The sequence below is a fragment of the Carassius auratus genome, chromosome 47 (assembly GCF_003368295.1).
Source record: "Carassius auratus strain Wakin chromosome 47, ASM336829v1, whole genome shotgun sequence".
Classification (NCBI taxonomy): domain Eukaryota; kingdom Metazoa; phylum Chordata; class Actinopteri; order Cypriniformes; family Cyprinidae; genus Carassius; species Carassius auratus.
This window is the reverse complement of record NC_039289.1, coordinates 4,866,720-4,887,830: the sequence shown is the minus strand read 5'-3', so window position 1 is coordinate 4,887,830 and position 21,111 is coordinate 4,866,720. Positions and strand designations below refer to the sequence as shown.

The following is a 21,111-nucleotide window of genomic DNA, read 5'->3' as shown; positions in this document are numbered from 1 at the left end:
AATTTAGTTATTTGGCTCCATTCTGGTCCTAAACACACTTTCCACAGTCCAGTTCTAAACTAATTGATTAAAAACAAGACCCTTTTTTTTAAATCTTGTTGTTTATTAATTTTTACTAATTTAAAGAAGCAAAAAGTTCATTAAAATGTTGTATAGTAATGACCAAAGCACATAAAATATACACACAAACACTTAAAGTCTTGATGTTGAATAAGAAGTTTGTTTTGTCAACTTCCCAGATGCAGTTTAGGTTTGCTTGTCCCGAGGCCCAGTGTAGTTCCACACAGCGCTCTTGTTGCTGCGCTGGAGGCTTGTTGAGGTCTCGGTGCTGCCGTGAAAGGCGAACCCTGGCTCCTCCCTACATGTGTGTGTGTGTGCGGCGCTACAGTGGACACAGCTGGGAGTGATTATCCATGTTGAGATATAGAAGCCCTGCCTCTTCCCTCGCCCCTGCCTCCCTATATGAGGCACTCATGGAAATGCCCTCAGTGAACTCCGGGTGCATATGCTCCCTATACTGGAATTCTGGTGACGAACGCTCCTTCGCTCGCCCGCTCTCTCCCTCCTCGGCTCCATTGCGTCATCCCTCTCTTTTCCAAGTAATGGTGCGCCTCGCTTCTGCTCTGTATTATTGTTGTTTCACAGTATGTACAGCTGTGTGGAAACGTCGACTTTATGCCATTGTTGCTCTCGACCCTGTAGCCCACTGTCCTCATTGCTTTGTCATTTTGTAATCTACCTTAGCTTCATGCCACATGCCCTCTAACATACTGTACGTCTGCCCTCCTTCAGATACCTCCCCAAACAAACTCTATTTCACTTCTTCTCAATCTCAGGAACGTCTGTGCAGGAATGCTCTCCGGGTCTGCAGTCTTTTAGCTCATGTCAGCACTTTCTCTTGCAATGAGCTGTAGATATTACCCCTCGCTCTCTGTTTTTATTATTTATTATTCCACCCGTCCACATGCGATACGTCTCCTCATCCAGCCAGTCAAGACTCAACTCATTTCTGTTGTTGGTTTTATAGCTCGCCAGCCACCGAGCAGTGCAGGAAGTTGTTTAATCGCTAAGTTCTCACTTTTGCAACTACCACATTGATGTTGCGATCTATTAACTTCTAATCTAGTGATACTGTATGTACCATATCATAAGCTTATGTCTAACTTGTGATGATCTTGCCATATAATCAGTTTCAACACGCTATATAAAATCAGATCCTTATGGGATATGCAGTACACACTGACTGCATGTTTTGATTCTGTGGTGTCGAATGGTAGCATGTTTAGGGTCGCCGGGTTGTCTGTGGTTGAATCTAAGGCTGATATGGGCTCCTCAAGCAGAGCAGCAGCCCGCAGGGTGTGTGGCAGGTCCTGGGTCAGCCATAGTCAGCACAATGAACACAGTAATTTTGGTCTGTCTGTCTGCTGGAAGAGGCGACCGATTTTTCTCTGCCTCACAAAGAATGTGTTAGACCGCGTTTCCACCACATATCATATGTAAACACATATATAATCATGCTTTCATGAGCTTCCTATACAGCTGTTTGTTTATGTGTGTGCGCCACACCACAAAGTGCCTCTGCCCCACTGTACTGCAGACACTCATCGGACCAAATCCAGATGTGCTCTATCCTCAGTGTCACTCTAAACGCTCCCTATTCCCTTCCCCACCGGGACTTTGTGTGCATGTGTTGTGGACATAAACGTTGTCTTTCCTCTGTATTTTGTCACGTTCATTGCGATAAAATGTTTTCTTCTTTTTCTTTTTGTCTCCTAGGGCACCTTGGCTTCCAGGACAGTTTCATCACATCAGGTGTCTTCACCGTCTCTGAGCTCGTGCGAGTCTCACAGAGTAAGAACTCAACAACTCTACAACATCGCATGAGATATTAAGGCTTGTTTTGATATGATGTGTTTTAAATAGGAGTGTGGTTTTAAAAATCTGGGTCAATGACATGACACATTAAATTCATATTTCAAAATCATATTTTAAAGTTGTTGTTTTTTGTTTTTGCTTTTTAACTGAAAAAAATAGTTTAAAAAAAGCTCCAGGTAAGTCAGTTCTAACTTCACTTTCAGCAGTAAACTCAATTGAGCTTTCATAATAAGTTAGGTAAGTTCATTTGGTTTTGTGCGAGGGTCTCGATCTTGGCATGATTTAGGGCCTGTTACACACTAGTATGCGAAGGCCAGCAGCAGAATAAAACTACAAGGTCTGAAGCACCCTAGTTCAAGCATCTTAAATCAGCCCAAAGGTAGGATGAGGCTAGTTATTAACCAGTGTGCTGGAGGAAATCTTCTCTGGTTTCTCAGCGCTGTTTTCAGAACAATGGGCTGAATCCACTATCCCTCCACTCATTAGAAATCGAAACACTAGCGAAATGCAGCAGTCAGCTGAAAGTGCTTCAGTGCAGTGCAGTTCAACAGTACTTGGACTCTCTAAAGTACAAACTAAGTTTTTTTGTGCAGTCTTTTTAGACGGTGTCTCTTTCATGAGCTCAGATTATGTTTTCTGTAAATAAGCTGTACTTTTATTGCAGATGCGACTTTTCAGATGTTAAATGTTTGGTGTTTAAATTGATTAATAAAGTGAAGATAGCGAGAAGGTGAGTATTTTCACAGCTTGAGGAAGCAATCGAGTCATTCTCAGATTGACAGAGTGATTAAGGCAGAACACAGAACAAGAAAAGTAGACTTTCCCCCGAGGAGGCATGGAGCAAGAAGGAGGAGTAAAAAATGTGACCTTTAAAAATTGCAGACGTTCACGGTGGAGAGTGACAGAGCGCAGCGCGATCCATACGTGCCTGTCGATACCCGCTAACAATAGCCGATCCAAAGCTCCTGTCAGCACTCGCTGGAGCCTTCTGATCAGAGGTGCATTGATCACACGCTTTCGTGACCTAATCCTGGCCGAAGGAGAGGAGAAGAGGACTCATAAGGGCCCAGGCAAAGAGCCCACTGTGGTCTCACCTCGCAGTCTGTCTTCAAAAACCCTCAAAGTGCCTGCCAATGCAAAGACAGCGTCTGGTGAGAACAAACATTTGGGTGCCACCACATTCTGGCATCTTGACAGCAGACGGGAGGAAGGAAGTGTACGGGTCAACGTGAGTCCAGCTTGAGGTGGTGCAAAAGGATGTGAGGGATGCGGAAAATGATGAAAGGTATCAGAAGAGAGAGGATGATGGGATATTAGATATTAAAACTCAGCCAGTACTGTGCTGCATCAGAACTCCTGGTGTATGATGGTAACAAGATTAAGGATTATGCATAATTGATCCAGCTCTGCGGAGAGATCGGCTTTTATCCTAACATCTGTGACATACTGAGAAGAAAATGCTGGGTGGCATATGCTGGATGTTCAGTTCAAATCAAAGTGTTCTGCTCTCTTCTCCCCATCATTCTCTTTATTCTTCTTAGTCGGCTGGGGGTTGCTGATGTTTGTCTAAAGAGCATATTACTCTTGAGCTTAAAGGAAGTTGAACAGGAAGAGGATTTTAGTGACACAGTGTATATAGTGTACACTTTCTTTAAAAGTTGTCAACACAAACTTTGAATGTTGGCTTGTTTCAGAGTTTTGAAAAAAGGTTTAAAATGCCTAGATAGATGCATAGATTTTACAAAATGCATTACCTTTGTTGGATATCTTTCAATTTTTTAAATACCCAAGTCTAGTTTCTGTGGGACGTGGCCAGTTCACTCAAATTCAACCTCATAAATTGAAAGGTATTTAATTCTTCAATTCTGAATTTTGCAATAATCCGCAACTGTAGTCCTCTCATCACCTCAGCGGGATATCTTAAAAACTCCTTCACCTCTTCGTCCACTTTCTGCGGAACGGCGGGACAGTTGACAGAGTCTCACCCTCCTGCGTCAGCCGCTTTCCTTCCTTAATGGGCAATATCATCTAAGAAGTTCAGCAGTCAGCAAAGTCCACAGTTAGCATAAGTCCTCTAACAGGATTGCTCCCTATGGAGTGACTGTGAATTAAAGTGCTGTATGCATGCACACTTATGACTTTGGTAGCTTCTTTTGGAAGGTACCGAGATGATGCTGTTGATTGAAGTGTAGAGGGTAAGTGCACCAGATTGGAAGATGGGTAGAAGAGGGTAATCTGGTATACTGAAGTGGCGTATGAATTGCCCAGAGGAGTTCCAATGGGGCTTCTGTGTTGGAGCGTCTGGCAGATTTATTTAAGCGAACGCAGAAGGGGTTGAGTGCAGGGTCGTGCCTGTTCGGAAGATGAAAGGTCGTGATATTGAATGGACAATGGGCTGCCTTAGCTCTTCCCTGACTATACACTATGACCTTGGCTTTGTGCACCCATTACACAATTCAGTGGCAGCCCAATCGAATCTGCTTCTGTCGATCAATATCCTATTAAAGCACCACACAAAAAAAGGAGAGGAAGCGAGCAAGAGAAGGAAGGAGGGGTTGTTGGTAGTGGGGGAGAGCGAAATGAAAGTCTCCATAAAGTTAGCCGCTACAGCTACGTTTTTGTAAATGGAACTCCGCATAATTGGCCAGTCGATACCAAGCTGGGGTAATTTCAGAGATTGGGTCCGCCTTTCTAATATCCTCCTCCCTCCCCTACTCCTCCTTCATCAGCTACTCCCTTCCACCTTCTCGAGTCTTGCAGAGTTCAAATTCTTAAACGTTCCCAGGAACGGCCACTATCAGCTAGAGTTTGATTTTTCCTTACAGCTGGCCCCCATATGAAGTCGGACACTGTCACGCCACAGTTTGGCACGCCATCAAGCACAGGTGAACAAGAGGACTTGTACGTGAGCCAGTTTTACTGTTGCTGCCGCCCACTCAGAGCCTCTCCAGAGGACATTGCGAAGGCTGTAGGAGAGACAGGAGAGGATACGGGATTAGGATGAGGTTATTGTTATTAGGCCGCCTGCAAGAGCCTCTCAGAAATGTTGGCAAACAGCAAGGCAGCGTGATCCAGGGGCAGGGACACCTGGAAATCCCTGGGTGATGGCTGGGCGCTGGCACGGACCATTTAGCCATATGACCGAACAGGGGGAGCGGATGAATTATGGAGTAGGAGAGGAGGTCGCTGTGGCAGAGACAGTGCCGAGCAGCACCGGTGGGGATACGCCCACTAGTCTTGTCAGCACTGTGCCAACATTGGGCCAAAGCCTGCGAGTGGGCAGTGCCATCTGTAGTGAAATGCACACACATGGGGCTTAAATCTTGTCAACACTAGCGTGCCACAAAATATCCTAAATTTCTACAATAATAAAAATGGAAAAAAATCAAGTTGTTCATTGATATACTGTAAAAGTAAGGATGTGCCAAAATGATGAGAGTCGTAGTTGGGTAGTTGGTAGATATTTTGGGTGAACTATCCCTTCAAATTTGACCAGCACGGTGTCAAATCGGCAACCTGCTGATTATCAGCCCTGTCCTTCACAATGTTTTTACCAGGAGTAGTAATATGCTGAGTACAGGACTACTTTGTCTTATATTTCTTGACCTTCTTCAACCGGACGCCAACCTGTAGACTTCACCAGCGAGGTTCCTCTAGAGCCTTTTCTTCTCATTCGGTTTGATAGGAAACTACGCAGTAAGGGTGTAAGGTCTAGCTCCATGTGAACCCTCTTCTCCAGACCGAGAACTCTGGACCTATGCTGTAGGTCTGTATCCACACAGGAGCTGATCTAGCAGAAAACCCCACCGAAGAACTGTCAAAGCTCAACAACTTCAGACCAGTTAGATGAGATCCCATCACGCCATGGTCCTCTCGCTCAATAAAGCGATGAGGAGTAAGGGGGGTGGGGGGAAGACGGGGTCAACAGACGTCCAGGGTTTTGAAGTTGATTGCTGCTGCCTTTGTTGTCAAATGCTTCAATTTGAAAATCCGGCCTGAACAAAAGCCAATTTTTTCCCTCTCTCTTTTTCTCTTCCTCCTCCCCCTGCTCTTTTCAAATGAATAGCCTCCCCAGCTTTTGTAGATGCTTTAGCACGGCCAGTGTTTGGGCGGAGGGGAGGAGTATGTCTGTGTGTGTGTATGTTAAGAGGGATTGTCAACCCTTGATACCAGACTACACCAAAAAAAAAAAAACTCCACCACATCCAGCAGACTCGGTCACTTTGCTGTCAGTCAAGAAACTTCCTGTAACTTGCCAGCCTTCAATCTAAAACCAGTTTGAAATACTTTTCCCTTGCTGTAAATGTTTAGAAGTTAAGAGATCGCTACCATATCAGTTATCCGTAGGTATTTTAAATTTTTTGCATTGTTGAACATAGAACGTTTTTGTAAATAGTTTTGGACAATACTTTTACATTTAGATTTCCTTAGCCATCGTCTAACAAAGTTAAAAATAACCACATTAAATAATTCGTAACTTTTGTCAACTTGTTTGGACAATTTTCTTTGTCCCCGATGCACAGCTAAGTAAACCCACTCGCTGCACTGCCATTCCTCTGCACTAAGTAAATAAGAATAAATTGAAACATTTTGCTAATGTACTTTGCGCCCAGCAGCTTGAAAGGTAAAGCAGTAAAGATCAGAGAGAGAGAGAGAACAGAAGAGAAAGAAAGATCAATGCCGGCCTGATAGCCACAGGCTTCATTTGGAATCCTCCAAGCGAAAGCACTTGATAAAGCCTTTAAGAGGTAGAGACTGCGGATTACCTTTATGATTGATTTCCATTCCAGTCAGACAGACTGCAGTGTGGTCATTTTTCTACCCAAAATGCAGCAGGGCTGGCCGCTCTCGGCGTGAGGGCTCGTTCGTGTGGATGTGTGTGCGTTTCGAGGGCCGGCTGAGTTACTGCAGCCCGGTGCCCAGGTTAGCTCTCACACAAATTACTTCACATCTTACTATTAGCCATGCAAATGCAGCCGGCTTTACTGCTCGTCATAAATTACCCACGCTGCCACTTCTATTAGAGCGAAGGAACGCCCACCCCCCCTCCCAAAAAAAAGTTAACATAAAGAGATGACTCAGAAATTATAGCACTTCCTTTCTCACTTCCTATGTGTCCAACTTTTTGTTGTTGGCTAGTGAAATTGCTCTCTCTCTCCCTCCCTTGGTCCAACTTGCCCCTTTAACTGTGTCCTCTTCCAATGTTAATTAGGCAGCCCATTACCGTGTCTATCACAGTCTTCCATGCTGCCCCCCCCCCCCCCCACACACACACATACGTACATCTCTCTCTTTCTCTCCCCGCCTGGGCCCGGCCTATTAGGTATGCAGGACCAGGGCCGCTCTCTTACACATTTGTGCTGTCCTCATCAAAAAATAGTGGTCTCAGTCACCATGAATATAAAGAGGCATCACGGCTTTATGTACTGTATGACAAAGGCGTTTGATAGAGCACTGCTCACCGATGACCTACAGAAAGGGGCACGGGGGGATTTGCAGCTTGAGGTGACTCGCTCAGGGAGGAAAGTTTTGTAACCAGCACAAGTGTTTCAGTAAGATAAACAAATGTCAGTAAAGTTATTTATTTATTTTTTAATTTGAAAATTTTGAATTTGCCACACCCAACAGGAAGTTGAATTTGAATGACAAGAAGAGGAAGAATTGTAGAGAAATGTAATTCATTAAATATGATGAAAAATACAAATATATGAGAAAATAACTATCTATCTATCTATCTATCTATCTATCTATCTATCTATCTATCTATCTATCTATTTATCTATCTATCGTTCTATCTATCTATCGTTCTATCTATCTATCTATCTATCTATCTATCTATCTATCTATCTATCTATCTATCTATCTATCTATATGTCGTTCTATCTATCTATCTATCTATCTGTCTGTCTATCTGTCTGTCTGTCGTTCTATCTATCTATCTATCTATCTATCTATCTATCTATCTATCTATCATTTTATCTATCTATCTATCTATCTATCTATCTATCTATCTATCTGTCGTTCTATCTATCTATCTATCTATCTATCTATCATTTTATCTATCTATCGTTCTATCTATCTATCTATCTATCTATCTATCTATCTATCTATCTATCTATCTATCTATCTATCATTTTATCTATCTATCTATCTATCTATCTATCTATCTATCTATCTATCTATCTATCTATCTATCATTTTATCTATCTATCGTTCTATCATTCTATCTATCTATCTATCTATCTACGGTATCTATCTATCTATCATTTTATCTATCTATCGTTCTATCTATTGTACTATCTATCCATCTATCTATCTATCTATCTATCTATCTATCTATCTATCTATCTATCTATCTATCTATCTATCTATCTATCTGTCTATCTGTCTGTCTGTCTGTCATTCTATCTATCTATCTATCTATCTATCTATCTATCTATCTATCATTTTATCTATCTATCTATCTCTCATTTTATCTATCTATTTATCTATCTATCTATCTATCTATCTATCTATCTATCTATCTATCTATCTATCTATCTATCTATCTATCGTTCTGTCTATCTATCGTTCTATATATCTATATGTCTATCATTCGATCGTTCTGTCTATCTATATGTTTGTCTGTCTATGATTCAATCTATCTATCTATCTATCTATAAATCATTTGATCGTTGTATCTATCATTTGTTCTCTCTATCTGTCTATCATTCGATTGTTCTATCAATCTATCGTTCTATCGTTCTATCCATTTTTTTAGCTGAACTAACATGAAAATTTGTTACAATTTTATTGCTGTTTTATACGTAAAGAAGTAAACTTGTTACACAGCCGAAATGGCGAACAACCGAACCACCTCAAACTTTACTTTTACTTCAGACGTGGAAATGAAGATATACTGCATCAGAATGTGAAGACTGTTTTTGTTCTCCGGTATTAATGATTGTTCTCTTTTGTGTGTGTGTGGCAGCCCCCATCGCGGCAGGGACGGGGCCCAACTTCTCGTTGGCAGACCTGGACAGCTCTTCATACTACAGTATGAGCCCCGGGGCCATGAGGCGCCCCCTACCCAGCACTTCTTCTAGCAGGTATGCACTCTCTCTCTCTCTCTCTCTGTCTCCCTCCTTCACTCTGAGTCTTAATTAATCAGCCGAGGCAGAGATTGATGTGTTGGCTGAGCTTTCGAAGAGGCTGCAGGAGTCTGAGCTACACAAGCTTCCAGCATATGTGTGTCCACCTGGAAACTTCTCTCTCCGCCGCCCGCTCAGCCTACAGGCCAGTCGCACACACATCCTGCTCTAGATGTAAAACTGCACTACGTGGCATCCCGTGTGTGTGTGTGTGGACAGATGTTTGGATGTGTGTGTGTGTGTGCACAGCTGAAATGCAATGTATAAATGGTTCCTGTGATTTCACTGATGGGGCAAATTTCGCTGTCAGTTTAACATAACGCAGCATAGCTAAAATCCACACACATACAAACGTACATAAACGTTTGTGCCAATATTTAACACATTTGAAAATACAACAGTCATGTGTATGTTCGTTTCCATTCCATACATTTGTTGAAAGTGACAGAACACACTCATCAACAATGTATTTTTGGACATCATGGGTACTTTTGATGCACAAAAATCTAGTTTAGAGCGTGAGCTGGCTAACTTTGGAGTCCATGTGTGTGCGGTCAAATACATCTGTGTGTGTGTGCATGTGTGCGTCTGCCCACATGCTTCAGTGGCCTCTTCAGCCAGGCCTGCCAAAGCAAACATCTGGAATAAGGACCCTGTGTGTGGCTGCATGCTAGAAACTAATTAACCGATTATGAGTGAAAAACACCAGTAGGCCTTACATTAACAAATAAATGTCAGAGCTCAGCTCACAGCAGATAACTCACACACACATGAGCGCCAGCCTCCGATGACTCCTCACTTCTTGAATGTGTGTGTTAGATTGTAGAACGTGTGTGTGTGTGTGTCTGAATAAGCTTGCACTTCTTTGATGTCCAACTTTTGATCTGAATAAATATGTTTTACAAAATGTAGATTCAATATGAAATCAAATTTTACTATTTAACTTGTTAAAATGTTTAATGATATAAAAAAGTTTTTTATAATTTTATATTGAAACATAACAATATGATTTTATTATTAATTGATTAATTTATTGAATGTATTCATTAATTTATTTTAAATTTTGAGATGTATCTGATGAAATACTTGTTGTTATTGAAATACTTCACTATATATATATATATATATATATATATATATATATATATATATAATGAAGTATTTCAATAAAATAAATCTCAAAATAAATTAATGAATACATTCAATAAATTAAGCAAAATGTAAATTATTTATTTCTATTTTGCATACTGCATTTTGTGTTATATTTATATTTATAGATAGTGTTTATTGACATGCTCATTTATTTTAATATATATATATATATATAAACAAGTTTTATCATATATATTTATCTTTTATTAATCTGTTTATTAAAAAACTTTTTTTTAGTATGGCAAACTTGCAATCTATGTTCATTTATTTTAACATATTTTATGATTGAATTTGTCAAAATACAATTTATCACAGTTTTTCGTGTCACACTTTGTGCTCCATAGTGTTGATGGAAAAAAATATGAATAAATGACATCATAACACACTTTTCATTAACCAATCGAATCCTAATGCGTATAATTAGTCCAATCCCCTAAAATACATCAGAGTAATACACTAAATGCTTTATGAAAGTGGTTTAATGCTGCCTTTAGCATTTATCTGAATCCAAACTACAGTCCTCCACACTGGCTAACAAAGCACGCTGGAAGAAAATCATACATTTGCAGAATGAAATAATATTCTTTTTTATCTCTCTTTTGTCACACAGTTCTGCGAAGCGTATCAAATGCATGGAGGATGAGGTGGACAGCCCGGGAGAGGAGTCCTACTACCCAGGTCAGGGACGCTCGCCCGGAAGCGTCAGCCAAGCCAGCAGCTGGCACGAAGTAGAGCCAGGTAAGCGTCCACCCTGAAAGCCAGCCTCCCCCGGCGCACACACACACACACACACACATACACACTCTCACACACTGTGGGGTCGACGGTGTAGAGCGAGCGATCGGATCTGCTGTGTGTGTGTGCGTGTGTGTGTTTGTGCATCCTGTGGTGTGCGCTCGTTGTGGGACGGCGACAGCTGTGCTGGGATTATTTCTCTTTCTTCTTCTTATGTTTTTTTTTGGGGGGGGCCCATTCAGCATCTCTGACCCGTCTTCCTGGGTATGACATTTCGGAGATGGCACCCTCTAACTCGAATGGCACCTCATTTGTTTTCTTTCTGAAAGATTTACGCCATCTGCCCCCATCTCAGAAGTTAGCCATAGATGGCCAGTCTCATGTAACTTCACATCCACGTATCTACTAATAACGCTAACAGTGTACGAAGGGTCCCGTATGCGTGTGGGCTTGAATGCCGATTCGTGCTGGATTGTGTGCGTGTGTCCTGTGAAGCTCGCCGCATTGCCACAGAGCAGAGGACTGTAAATCTGTCCCGCTCCGAAGCATCTTCAATCAAGTCCCGCGCGCCCTCGATATTAGAAATCGACGAGATAGAGAGGAAACACACCTCATATATTACAGAGCTCCAGCAAGGGAATCAGATCATTATTAACAAAATCCCTTTTAAAGATTCTAGTTTATTAATGATTCTTGTAGTACTTCCAACAGGCGTTTAGTACTAGTTCTCATGAAACAAACAAATGTGGATTGGGTTACAGACCTATTGAAAGAATACAGTGAAAGTGAGGAACATGTGGAAAAGAAAACCCTATGAAGAAGTGTGTGTAATCTGAGTGTGTGGTTGTCCGGAAGGTTCTGGACATGAATGGTTGAACTGCTGAGGTATTGCACACTTGCTTCTACACCTCTTATTCACCCTGCCTTTTTTTGTTCTTTTGTCCCTCCTTGTTTCTTTCTCCTCCTTCCTTGTCTTTCAAAGCTGGATATAAACTGCGTGGCTCGCTAGCTAGTTCGTTCATCTCAAGACAAGGTAAAACTACATCAATGTTGTCATCCTTCCACACCACGCCATCCCTCCCCACCCAAAAAAAAAGGAGCTCGTCCATTGTGCCGTCTAGTTTTGTCATCATCGTTGTTGTTGTTGTTTCGTATCTTATTTTTTGTTGTTTTATTCAGACGGTTTTGCTTGCCCCACCTGCCCTTCCTCCCACAAACACCTTTATCCCAAAAAAGGAACAGAAAAAGCCTGGAGGATGTTTTAGCCCACCTGAAACAACATGCACCCCCTGTCCCATGATATCCCTATGATTTGTGTGCATGAAGTCATCCACATCCATCAATGGTGCATCTGGAAATGTTTGCATTAAAGTGACATGTCTTTGTGTTTTTGAGAATGCAGTGTTAGGAAAAATTTGGGGTAGTTATATTAGGGATGTGCAAAAGTATGAAATTTCTATTTGGATGGGAGTCGTGTATAATTGTAAATATTATAAAATATTTTATTAACGATTTAAATTATTGAAATTTATTTTATGTATTTTTTTTTTGTAAAATCATTCAAATATAATTAATTATTTTTATAATATATATATATATATATATATATATATATATATATATTCTTATTTATATATTTCATATTTCATTGTTATTTATTTTAATATAATATTTTTAATATGTAAAATGTTATATTTGTATATTATATATATATATATTTTTTATGTATAAATATATATTTACATTTGAAATAATATTTTGTATTTTATACATATATCATTTCATATATTTTATATTATTTTAATTATTTTCTATATTTATTTTTATATAAGTAAATAACTAACTTCTAAATTCATCCAAGTTAAATCAGTTTCACTGTATTAAAAATGTTGGATTAATTTACTTAATTTAACTCACTCACCGACTACTCTGTTATTGGATGATTAGTTGACAAGTCTACAATTCTGACACATCCCTAATATATTTATGTGAATATATTAAGGTGATAAAGAGGCAATACAAATGGAGAATACGGAGGGGTGCTATTGATTTAGAGCTGTGTCTCACTAATAAGTGCTTTTCTCAGTTGCTTCAGCTCCAAGCAAGTGAGAGTCTGTTCCAGTGTATGTTTGCTTGAGAGGGAATGTGTAATGAGTAAACGAAGAGGGTGAGAGAGAAAGTGAGTGCCATTTGACCTCCCGATCACTTGCTGGATCACATTTCTCGTCCAATCAGTGACATTCGTTCATTTTTCAGCCAAGGTGTTGAACGACTGTGGCATCTCGAAGTCTTGTTATGTCCCTTTCCGTGAATCTCCCCCGAGTGTGCTGGATGTGTGTTTGTGTTTATGTATGTGTACGTGTGGGCCTCTGCTATCTTTATTGGATAGCGGAGACCTTCGCAATGTGTTTAAAATTAGCCAGCCTTTCTAAAGTATGTCCGAGGCAGCAGCGTGCTTGTCATTGCTCAGGTAGCGGGTGTAGCGGGTGTCAGGTGGTAGGCCGTGGTAGGGGCTCTGGGGTGACGTCTACCTGTCGTTCTGAGTGTCCCACAGTCAAACTCCTACGACCTCTCGCCAAACCAAAATTTACAAGCGATTCTAAGATTCATATTTTTTTCAAATTCTTTACAATCTAAAATAACAAAACAATAACAATAAAAATATATAATAAACTATAATAAACTGTAATATATAATATTAAAAAGTTAATTAAAAAGTTATCCTTTTTTGGTAATCTAGTTCACTGTGTGATTTAAATAGTCAAAATATGTATATTAAAATAAATGTTAAATATTAAAATGTAAATATATATATATATATATATATATATATATATATATATATACACATATATATATATATACACATATATATATATACATATATAGTAATAAATTTTAATTAAATTATATATATATATATAATTGTTTTATTTTCTATATTATAATGTAACATAATTAATAATATTAATATTGTGAATAAATATTTGTCTGTGTGTTTGATAAAAAAATGTCCTAATATATATAATATACACAATTTAACAGTAATTCATATATAAATATGTAGTTACCATATATTACATTTAATTATATATATATATATATATATATATATATATATATATATATATATATATATATATATATATATATATAATTTTTTATTTTTTTAAATGTACTCAAATTATTAAAAAATATATTATCTATTACATTTTTCAAAAATGTAACTTTTATTATTGGGGGGGTAATGTAGAACACTGAAATTAACAGACTTCAGTACGTGATAATCTTCAGTTTCTGTGTGGTAATTACTTACATCATAATAGAACAATCAAGACAGCATTAATTATATCTATATTTTGAATAATTAATAATCCACCTGTAAATTTTAGTGAGTGTGTGTTGAGGCTAGTTTGGGTAGATTCACTGCCGACTGCAGCCAGGCCAGAGCTGACTGATGGGCCGGAGGGGACGGCGAGCTCTACGAGACGAGAGCGATGGAGAGCGGCAGAGAGACGCACTCAATACTGAATTGCCTCCTCGCCCGTCTGGGTTCTGTCAATTTGTCAGCCGTGAGGAAGGAGGAAGGGAGGGAAAAGGAGAATCGGGCCAGGACCGGTACCCAGCGTGTAATAACGCCTCGGAAAGGAAAGTGCTGACTATGGCCAGGCTTTGATTCTATCTGACAGAACCTTTTCAAGTGTTCATTACTCACTCTGAGACATCAGACCCTGTCCACAGCAAACACAGACACTTGCACACACACAATCAAAGCAAACTGTCCGCCAACCCACAGGTTTGATTCTGTTTTCTCTTTGGACTTCCCCACTCTACAGGCACCAAAATTGCCCCTCAGAACCACACCATATCCAAAACTCAATCGAAAAACTCAGCTTTCTATATAGTGTTTAGCTGGTCTAAACGTGGTCATTAGCTGGTCCAGATGGAACCACAAACAGACGCTAACAAAATAGCATTCTGGCAACATGCTACATGATAATGAAGCTGAATTTAGCATTAAACTTCCTGAATTTTCAACAAACCACATTAATTAAACAAGCACTTTTTCCAAAACTCCGCCCTACAGAAAAGTATAATATAACTGAGTATAAAGCAAGTGACAATTTAATGAAAGATGAAGCAGGAGGGCAATAATACACCAGCAAAAAGAATGCTAACAAAGTAGCATGTTTGGCTAAATGCTAATGAAGCTGAAATTGGTGCTAAATTTCAGTGATTAACTTCAACTGACCCGTGAACACACAGGCAACGTGATTATATAACATGACAGGCGATCAACCACTTCAGATAAGCTAAAATATTGATAAGTCAGTGAGTAAGATATCCAAAGTGAAGCTGTACTTAAGAAATAGCATTAGCGATAGCTAATATGGTGATAGCTAATGTAATTTGGCTCCTCTCCAGCAGCTTGTGACAATGGGAGTGTGTATGTGTGCGACTTAACCCCTTGTTTGTCTTTCCATCCTATTATCCTTCACTTCCTTCCATTGTCCACCACTTTCTGTCTGTTTATTCTGTCATCGTCTCTCTCTCTCGTCTATGTTGGTCTCAGGTGAGTAGTGTTTGGGATACTCTCGGCTCCATGTCCATCTGATGAGTCTGTCCCAATGACACAGTATGTTTCCACTCCGTTCTGTCTTCCACCGCTGTCAGCATACTCATTGAAATTGATCTTCTGACGCATTCTGTGCTGAACTTGAGAGTGTGAGGAGAAATTGAGAACAGCTGAATGGGGAATTTTGCACTTGGTGTGTGTGTCTGATGAATGAAGACTGGAAATCATCGGTAATTTGTGCTAATTCAGCTTGATGGCTTCTTAAAATCTTTTACCATATTCTATTGAAGTAGCAACCATCTCTTCATGGTTTCAATGACCTCTTAGTTGACCTTTCCATGACCTAAGGTGACCCTTTTAAATTACAAAGCCAATCTCTAATGGTCATTGGTGCTGGGAAGAGATGCTGTCTTTCTTTCCATCTTGTTTTTTTTCTCTCTCTCTTTCCTTTTCGCCTGAAAGGGGAAGGAGTCTGCAAGGGCTGGAGAAACCAAGGATGACTTCTAATCACTCACACGCACACAAAAAATCCAAATCTCACGCACCTGCACATTTTACATCCTCATATCTAAAAACAAGTTAGTTATAAAGTAGATAATTGCAATATAGTGGAACTATAGTGGATCTGCAATATAGTTATATATCTGCAATATAGTGTTGATAGTGGAATACTTCGAGCTGTGTGCTGGTTATTATTATTATTTAATATTGTTAATAATTTTTTGTTAGTATTATTAATGGAAAAGGTCAAATACAGAGCATAAACAGTTTATTTGATATAAGATTTCTCTAGATTTAACCATAATTGACTCATAATAAGTGTGGTGGCCTCCATATATGATCGGGGGCTATGGGGGGCGTCCCACACACCAGTGCTGTGATGTAACCAGAAAGAGACATGTGGGCAGCGCGAGGAGAGTGAGGGCTGCTGGCTAAAACCATTAATACAGCTTTAGCCACACATGATTGAATTGCACTGGTTTAAGTCATTTACTAGCGTCTGGATGAACTTGTTCCTCTGGGGTGGTGGGGGTGTGAGTGGACGACTCTCGGGGAGAAATAAGATGTAAGACCAGTGCTTATATCCTGTCCCAGTGCAGAAGAATGGACTAAATGCTTTGACCGGGTGACAAATGGGCCAGCGGTGCCTCCTAATTGCCCCTTCTATTTGCAGTTCATTCTTATCAATTTGCATTCCTAACCTCAAGCGGCTAATCGGCCATAGGTTTCCCTCATGTCTGTCTATTTTTACCCCGAAGCGTGAGGTAGAGTGAAGCAAGGCAATATGGGAGCACTAATGCAGGAGGGAGGAGTTGGACTAACGTGGCTGAGCATGAACTAACAGACTTCAGTCATTCTCAGTTAGCTCATGTTAGCCTGTGCATCTGAACTGTTGCTCGCATTAACCCCTGCCAATGCACTGGCAGACTGTGAATGTGAATGCTGTGTGCTTTGCATCCCTAACCCCTCTTCCCTCCATGTCTGTTCAGCTTTCTCTTTCTTTTTCTCCACCACATCCTGTTACGCTCATCGCTACGTCATTTCATCCTGCTAGCCCACGGGTAAGGTGCATAAGATACTTGAAAACGGCCTTATGGTTTTGTTTTCACGTTTTTAGACGACATGTTTACCATTAACAACTAACCTCACACTCATCGCCATTAATTTGAACCAACTGTTTAGAAATTAGGAAATGGAAAAACCTATTAGACTTTTAAAGGAATAATACACAGCTACACTCAACTACACAGCCCCTAAGGGGACATGGTGATGAAAAAAAAATTATATGGTAAGAAAAATTATATTTAAGTGCTTTTTCATTCATGTGAGAAATACTGCATTCACTCCCAAATTTATTGCGTTCCCCCAAGAAGCTTTGTGCTCACTCACAATATTTTTGCTTTCTCTCGCAAAAGTATTGCATTTCCTCAAAAAACGTTGTGTTCGCTTGCAAAAGTATTGATATATAGAAATACAGTCCCTCCACTTTTTATTATTTACATCATAAACATTTTGTGAATGAATGCACATTTTTTCGGGTGAACTGCTAAATTTTGAGTGCAAACAAAGTTTCTTGGGGAAACGCAAATGTTTTGTGAATGCATGCAAAGTTTCTTGGGGAAACGTTTTTGCAAACGAATGGAAAGTTTCCCTAGAAAATTCTAAAGTTTTGCAAGTGCACACAAAGTTTCTTGGGAAAACTGCAGTTTTTTTTCAGAGAAATGGCAAACTTTTGCGAACAAACGCAAACTTTCTTGAGGAAATGGCAAAGTTTTTGTGAGTTTTTTGGGGGGAACAATAGTTTTACAAGCAAATGCAAAGTTTCTCACAGAACTGCTTTGCAAGTCACTGCAGAGTTTCTCAGGGGAATACAAAGGTTTTGCGCGAGAACACAAAAGCATAAAAATATAAGTTTTTTTTTCCATCACCATGCCTCTTTAGGAGTTCTGTAATCAACTGAGAGAATTTGTGGCATAATGTTGATTACCACAAGAAATACTTAGACTGATCCCTCTTTTTCATTAATACAAAAAAAGCACCCGAATTAATTCTTTGGTTAAAACTAGTAAATTATTTAAATTCTAAAGTTTTTGTAATCATTTTTGCCCTACATTTAATAGGTTTAACACAGTCAAAATGTAAAATAGGTCATGTACAATTTGGTTCTGTTTACTTCTACTGTAAGTGCCTCACTCTAGCCCTTATTTTTGAAAACTAGGGACAACTGTAAATTATTTTTATTGGTAATCAACACTTTGCTATTAAGTGAGTTTGTACTGAACCCATAATATTTCTTTAAGCTCGTCTTTGAAAGTCTGATTGGACTCGGAATGCACAAATTTACACAAAAGAATAAGAACGCCTACTTTTATTTTGAGAAAGGTCATGAGGTCATGTCTAGTGTGCATGTCGGTTGACATTTTAACATCAATACACTACATAATCACTTGATCTTGCGTTGCACTGGGAGAGTGACCATTTGGCCCCATGTAGTGTATCCTGTGCCACCCGCTGGGCCTCACAGTCTCTCCTCCGCTGTCTTGACCCCCATCCACTCACCCACCCACCCAAACAAACCACCCCAACCCTCCTATCCACTCTCTCTCCTTTGCGCCAGCCAGTGTCTCCATAACCTGGCGTTATGGATTATTAAATTGCACTTATCAATCATTCTTGCCAGGGATGCCATCGCCTACCACATTAAAGAAGTCAGAGAAGTCTGGTTTCAGCAGCCATGTGCCTTCGCAGACCGCTTCCCCTCGAACGGCATTCACACACCATCATCGACCTGTCATTACAGGACCCAGAGGTGAGGTCCCAACACCCCACCCAACTCAAACTGCACCACTCTTCTTCCCCAAGCCCCTAATCACAGCCAGCAGTTCTCCCACAATCCTTCACACTCCACACTGTCCCTTGCAACACTAGACCAGACAAGCAGGAACCTGAAATCTGAATGGACACTTTATAAAGGGGAGTTCACACTGGCTGCGATTTGTAGTGTCAGAGCATCTGGACGTGATGCGACCAGTTTGAGTAGTGTTCAAATTCATGCAAATTAATAGGAACATGACCTCGATATGGACTGGCATTTTTTTTTTAATTACTTTATTAGATTTGATCGTAATTAGATTCTGATTAAATTCCAATTCCATTCGGATTTGATTTGGATTCAATTTTGATTCATTTAGGTATAGTTGAGTTACAATGTCTCTCAGCTAATGCTGTACATTATAAAGCGATCCTAGGTACATTACAAAATTATTAATTTTAAAAATTAGCAACAAAGCCCAAAATCAGCAGTTCAGTTATTATTTTATTGATTGATTGATTGATTGATTGGAATCAGCACAACCAAAAAATTTTCAGTAAAGTTTTAAGTAAACTTTATCTTTTATTGTATTTACTGTCTAAAACTATTACTTTATTAATGTGTAATTATAATATATATATATATATATATATATATATATATATATATATATATATATATATATATATATATATATATATATATATGAAGTTCACATACTTATTATGTATTTTATATATATATATATATATATATATATATATATATATATTGTTGCAATAAGCAATGCAACTTAAAGTTCTTTAGATTTTTTTATTTGTTTGTATGTTTGTTTGTTACTTAAATTATTTTTAAAATTAATTAAATAATATTAAATAATTAAATGATTAAATAATATTAATTCAGCAAGTGATGTTTGCATGTTTTTAATCTCTTAAATGAAATGTATTATAATGATTATTTGTTCATGAATTGGACTACACTGGTTGTGCTGTATGCTTTTGATTTACTAAAAAGATCTATTTTGAAATAGGCTTATGGTTTTGTGTGTGTGCGTGTGTGTTTTGTTTTGTTAATTGTTTTTCTTGCCAGGATTTTAGCTGTCCGTGTGAACTGGGTTTGAGGCAGTGTGGGTAAAAATGTAGCTCGTTACAGTCAGACAGTTGTTGACAAATACGCTAAGGAGTGCAATGAGTGCAACCCACAGTGTGTATCACCTCGTCCGGCTGCTTGATTTACATGCGTTCAATGTAAACACTTAACCGGATCTCTGAGTGTGACTTACACATGGGTTGGTTTTCCCAGCGACCGAGGCTTTATCAGACGGAGGCCTGGATCAGGTTATCCTCACCGTATTGTCACTGGCTGTGAATGGTTTTGTCATAGATAAGAATGGTTTTTAATCAAACCCAGACACACGCAGTGAGCAGCGCCTACATACTGTTGTCTTCGCAAGGTTGAGTTGTAGTTAGGAAAATAAACTCTGATTCCTGAATTCACAGTCTGTTAGCTTGTTCGTGGATTTCCATTGCATATTCAAAGCACATTTTGTCCAGTATTCGATTACTTCTATGCAAAAGTAAGGGTTTGCGTGGAAATGTACCTGTTATTGCTTTATCACTATTATTGATGTTCTTTATTTGTTGGATATAAAGCCAAACGGCTCACGGAACTGGGCTGAAGAGCCTGTTTCCAGCATGAATTACCTTGAATATGTTGAAACCACAACTTAATTTGGGAGGTTATTTGTATTAAATCATGCTTGGAAGTGGTATCGCTGTCATGTGAATATTTTATATTTAAAGTGCCTCCCTCTTTTAAGACATGTTAGTCAAACCCGGTTTATGCGGTTAGGTGGGATGGCCGGAAAACGTCTTTTTCTGAAACCATTAAAGAATATTTAAAACCGCCTAAATCTGTCCTCCCTTTCAATTGACCGTGCGACTTAGTAACACTTGCTCTCCCCTCCTTTTTCGGTGTTATTCAAACTGGGTGAAGTGGAGACATCATTCGCATCAGAAAAAAGCCTGTTATTATCACCTTAGTTATTATTTTGATAATCCACCATTCAATGAAAGTTGGCAGCAATGGGCCGGTGAGAAAAAAAGAAAGAAAAAAGATCAGTGAACCAACACGATTTGCAAAGTGGAACTAATCCGGAGCCTTTTCTATTACGAGCGGGTGGCGGCACAATGGCAACAGAGGAGCCGCGCTCAACCAGCTGCTGGAGTCTGCCTCCTTTTCAGCGCATCATTATCATTTCCATATTTGCTTTGGGAGGTATGTGTCCGCTGGACCCCCCTCAGACTAACTTTTAGGGCCACCCACTA

At 39.4% G+C, this 21,111-nt stretch overlaps 1 protein-coding gene across 6 annotated transcripts in view; it reads left to right on the top strand.

Annotated features, from left to right (window-relative positions):
• Window positions 1-21,111, top strand: part of LOC113064866 (nuclear factor 1 A-type) — a 142,877-nt gene that overhangs the window by 99,080 nt on the left and 22,686 nt on the right. For 2 of the 6 annotated variants that reach the window (XM_026235839.1, XM_026235838.1), the window contains exons 4-8: window positions 1,777-1,851; window positions 8,846-8,963; window positions 10,768-10,895; window positions 11,875-11,925; window positions 18,650-18,778. In XM_026235839.1, the coding sequence (XP_026091624.1) occupies window positions 1,777-1,851; window positions 8,846-8,963; window positions 10,768-10,895; window positions 11,875-11,925; window positions 18,650-18,778 (501 nt within the window). The remainder of the gene's footprint in view (window positions 1-1,776; window positions 1,852-8,845; window positions 8,964-10,767; window positions 10,896-11,874; window positions 11,926-18,649; window positions 18,779-21,111) is intronic. The other 4 variants (XM_026235842.1, XM_026235841.1, XM_026235840.1 and 1 more) reach the window with 3 other exon arrangements.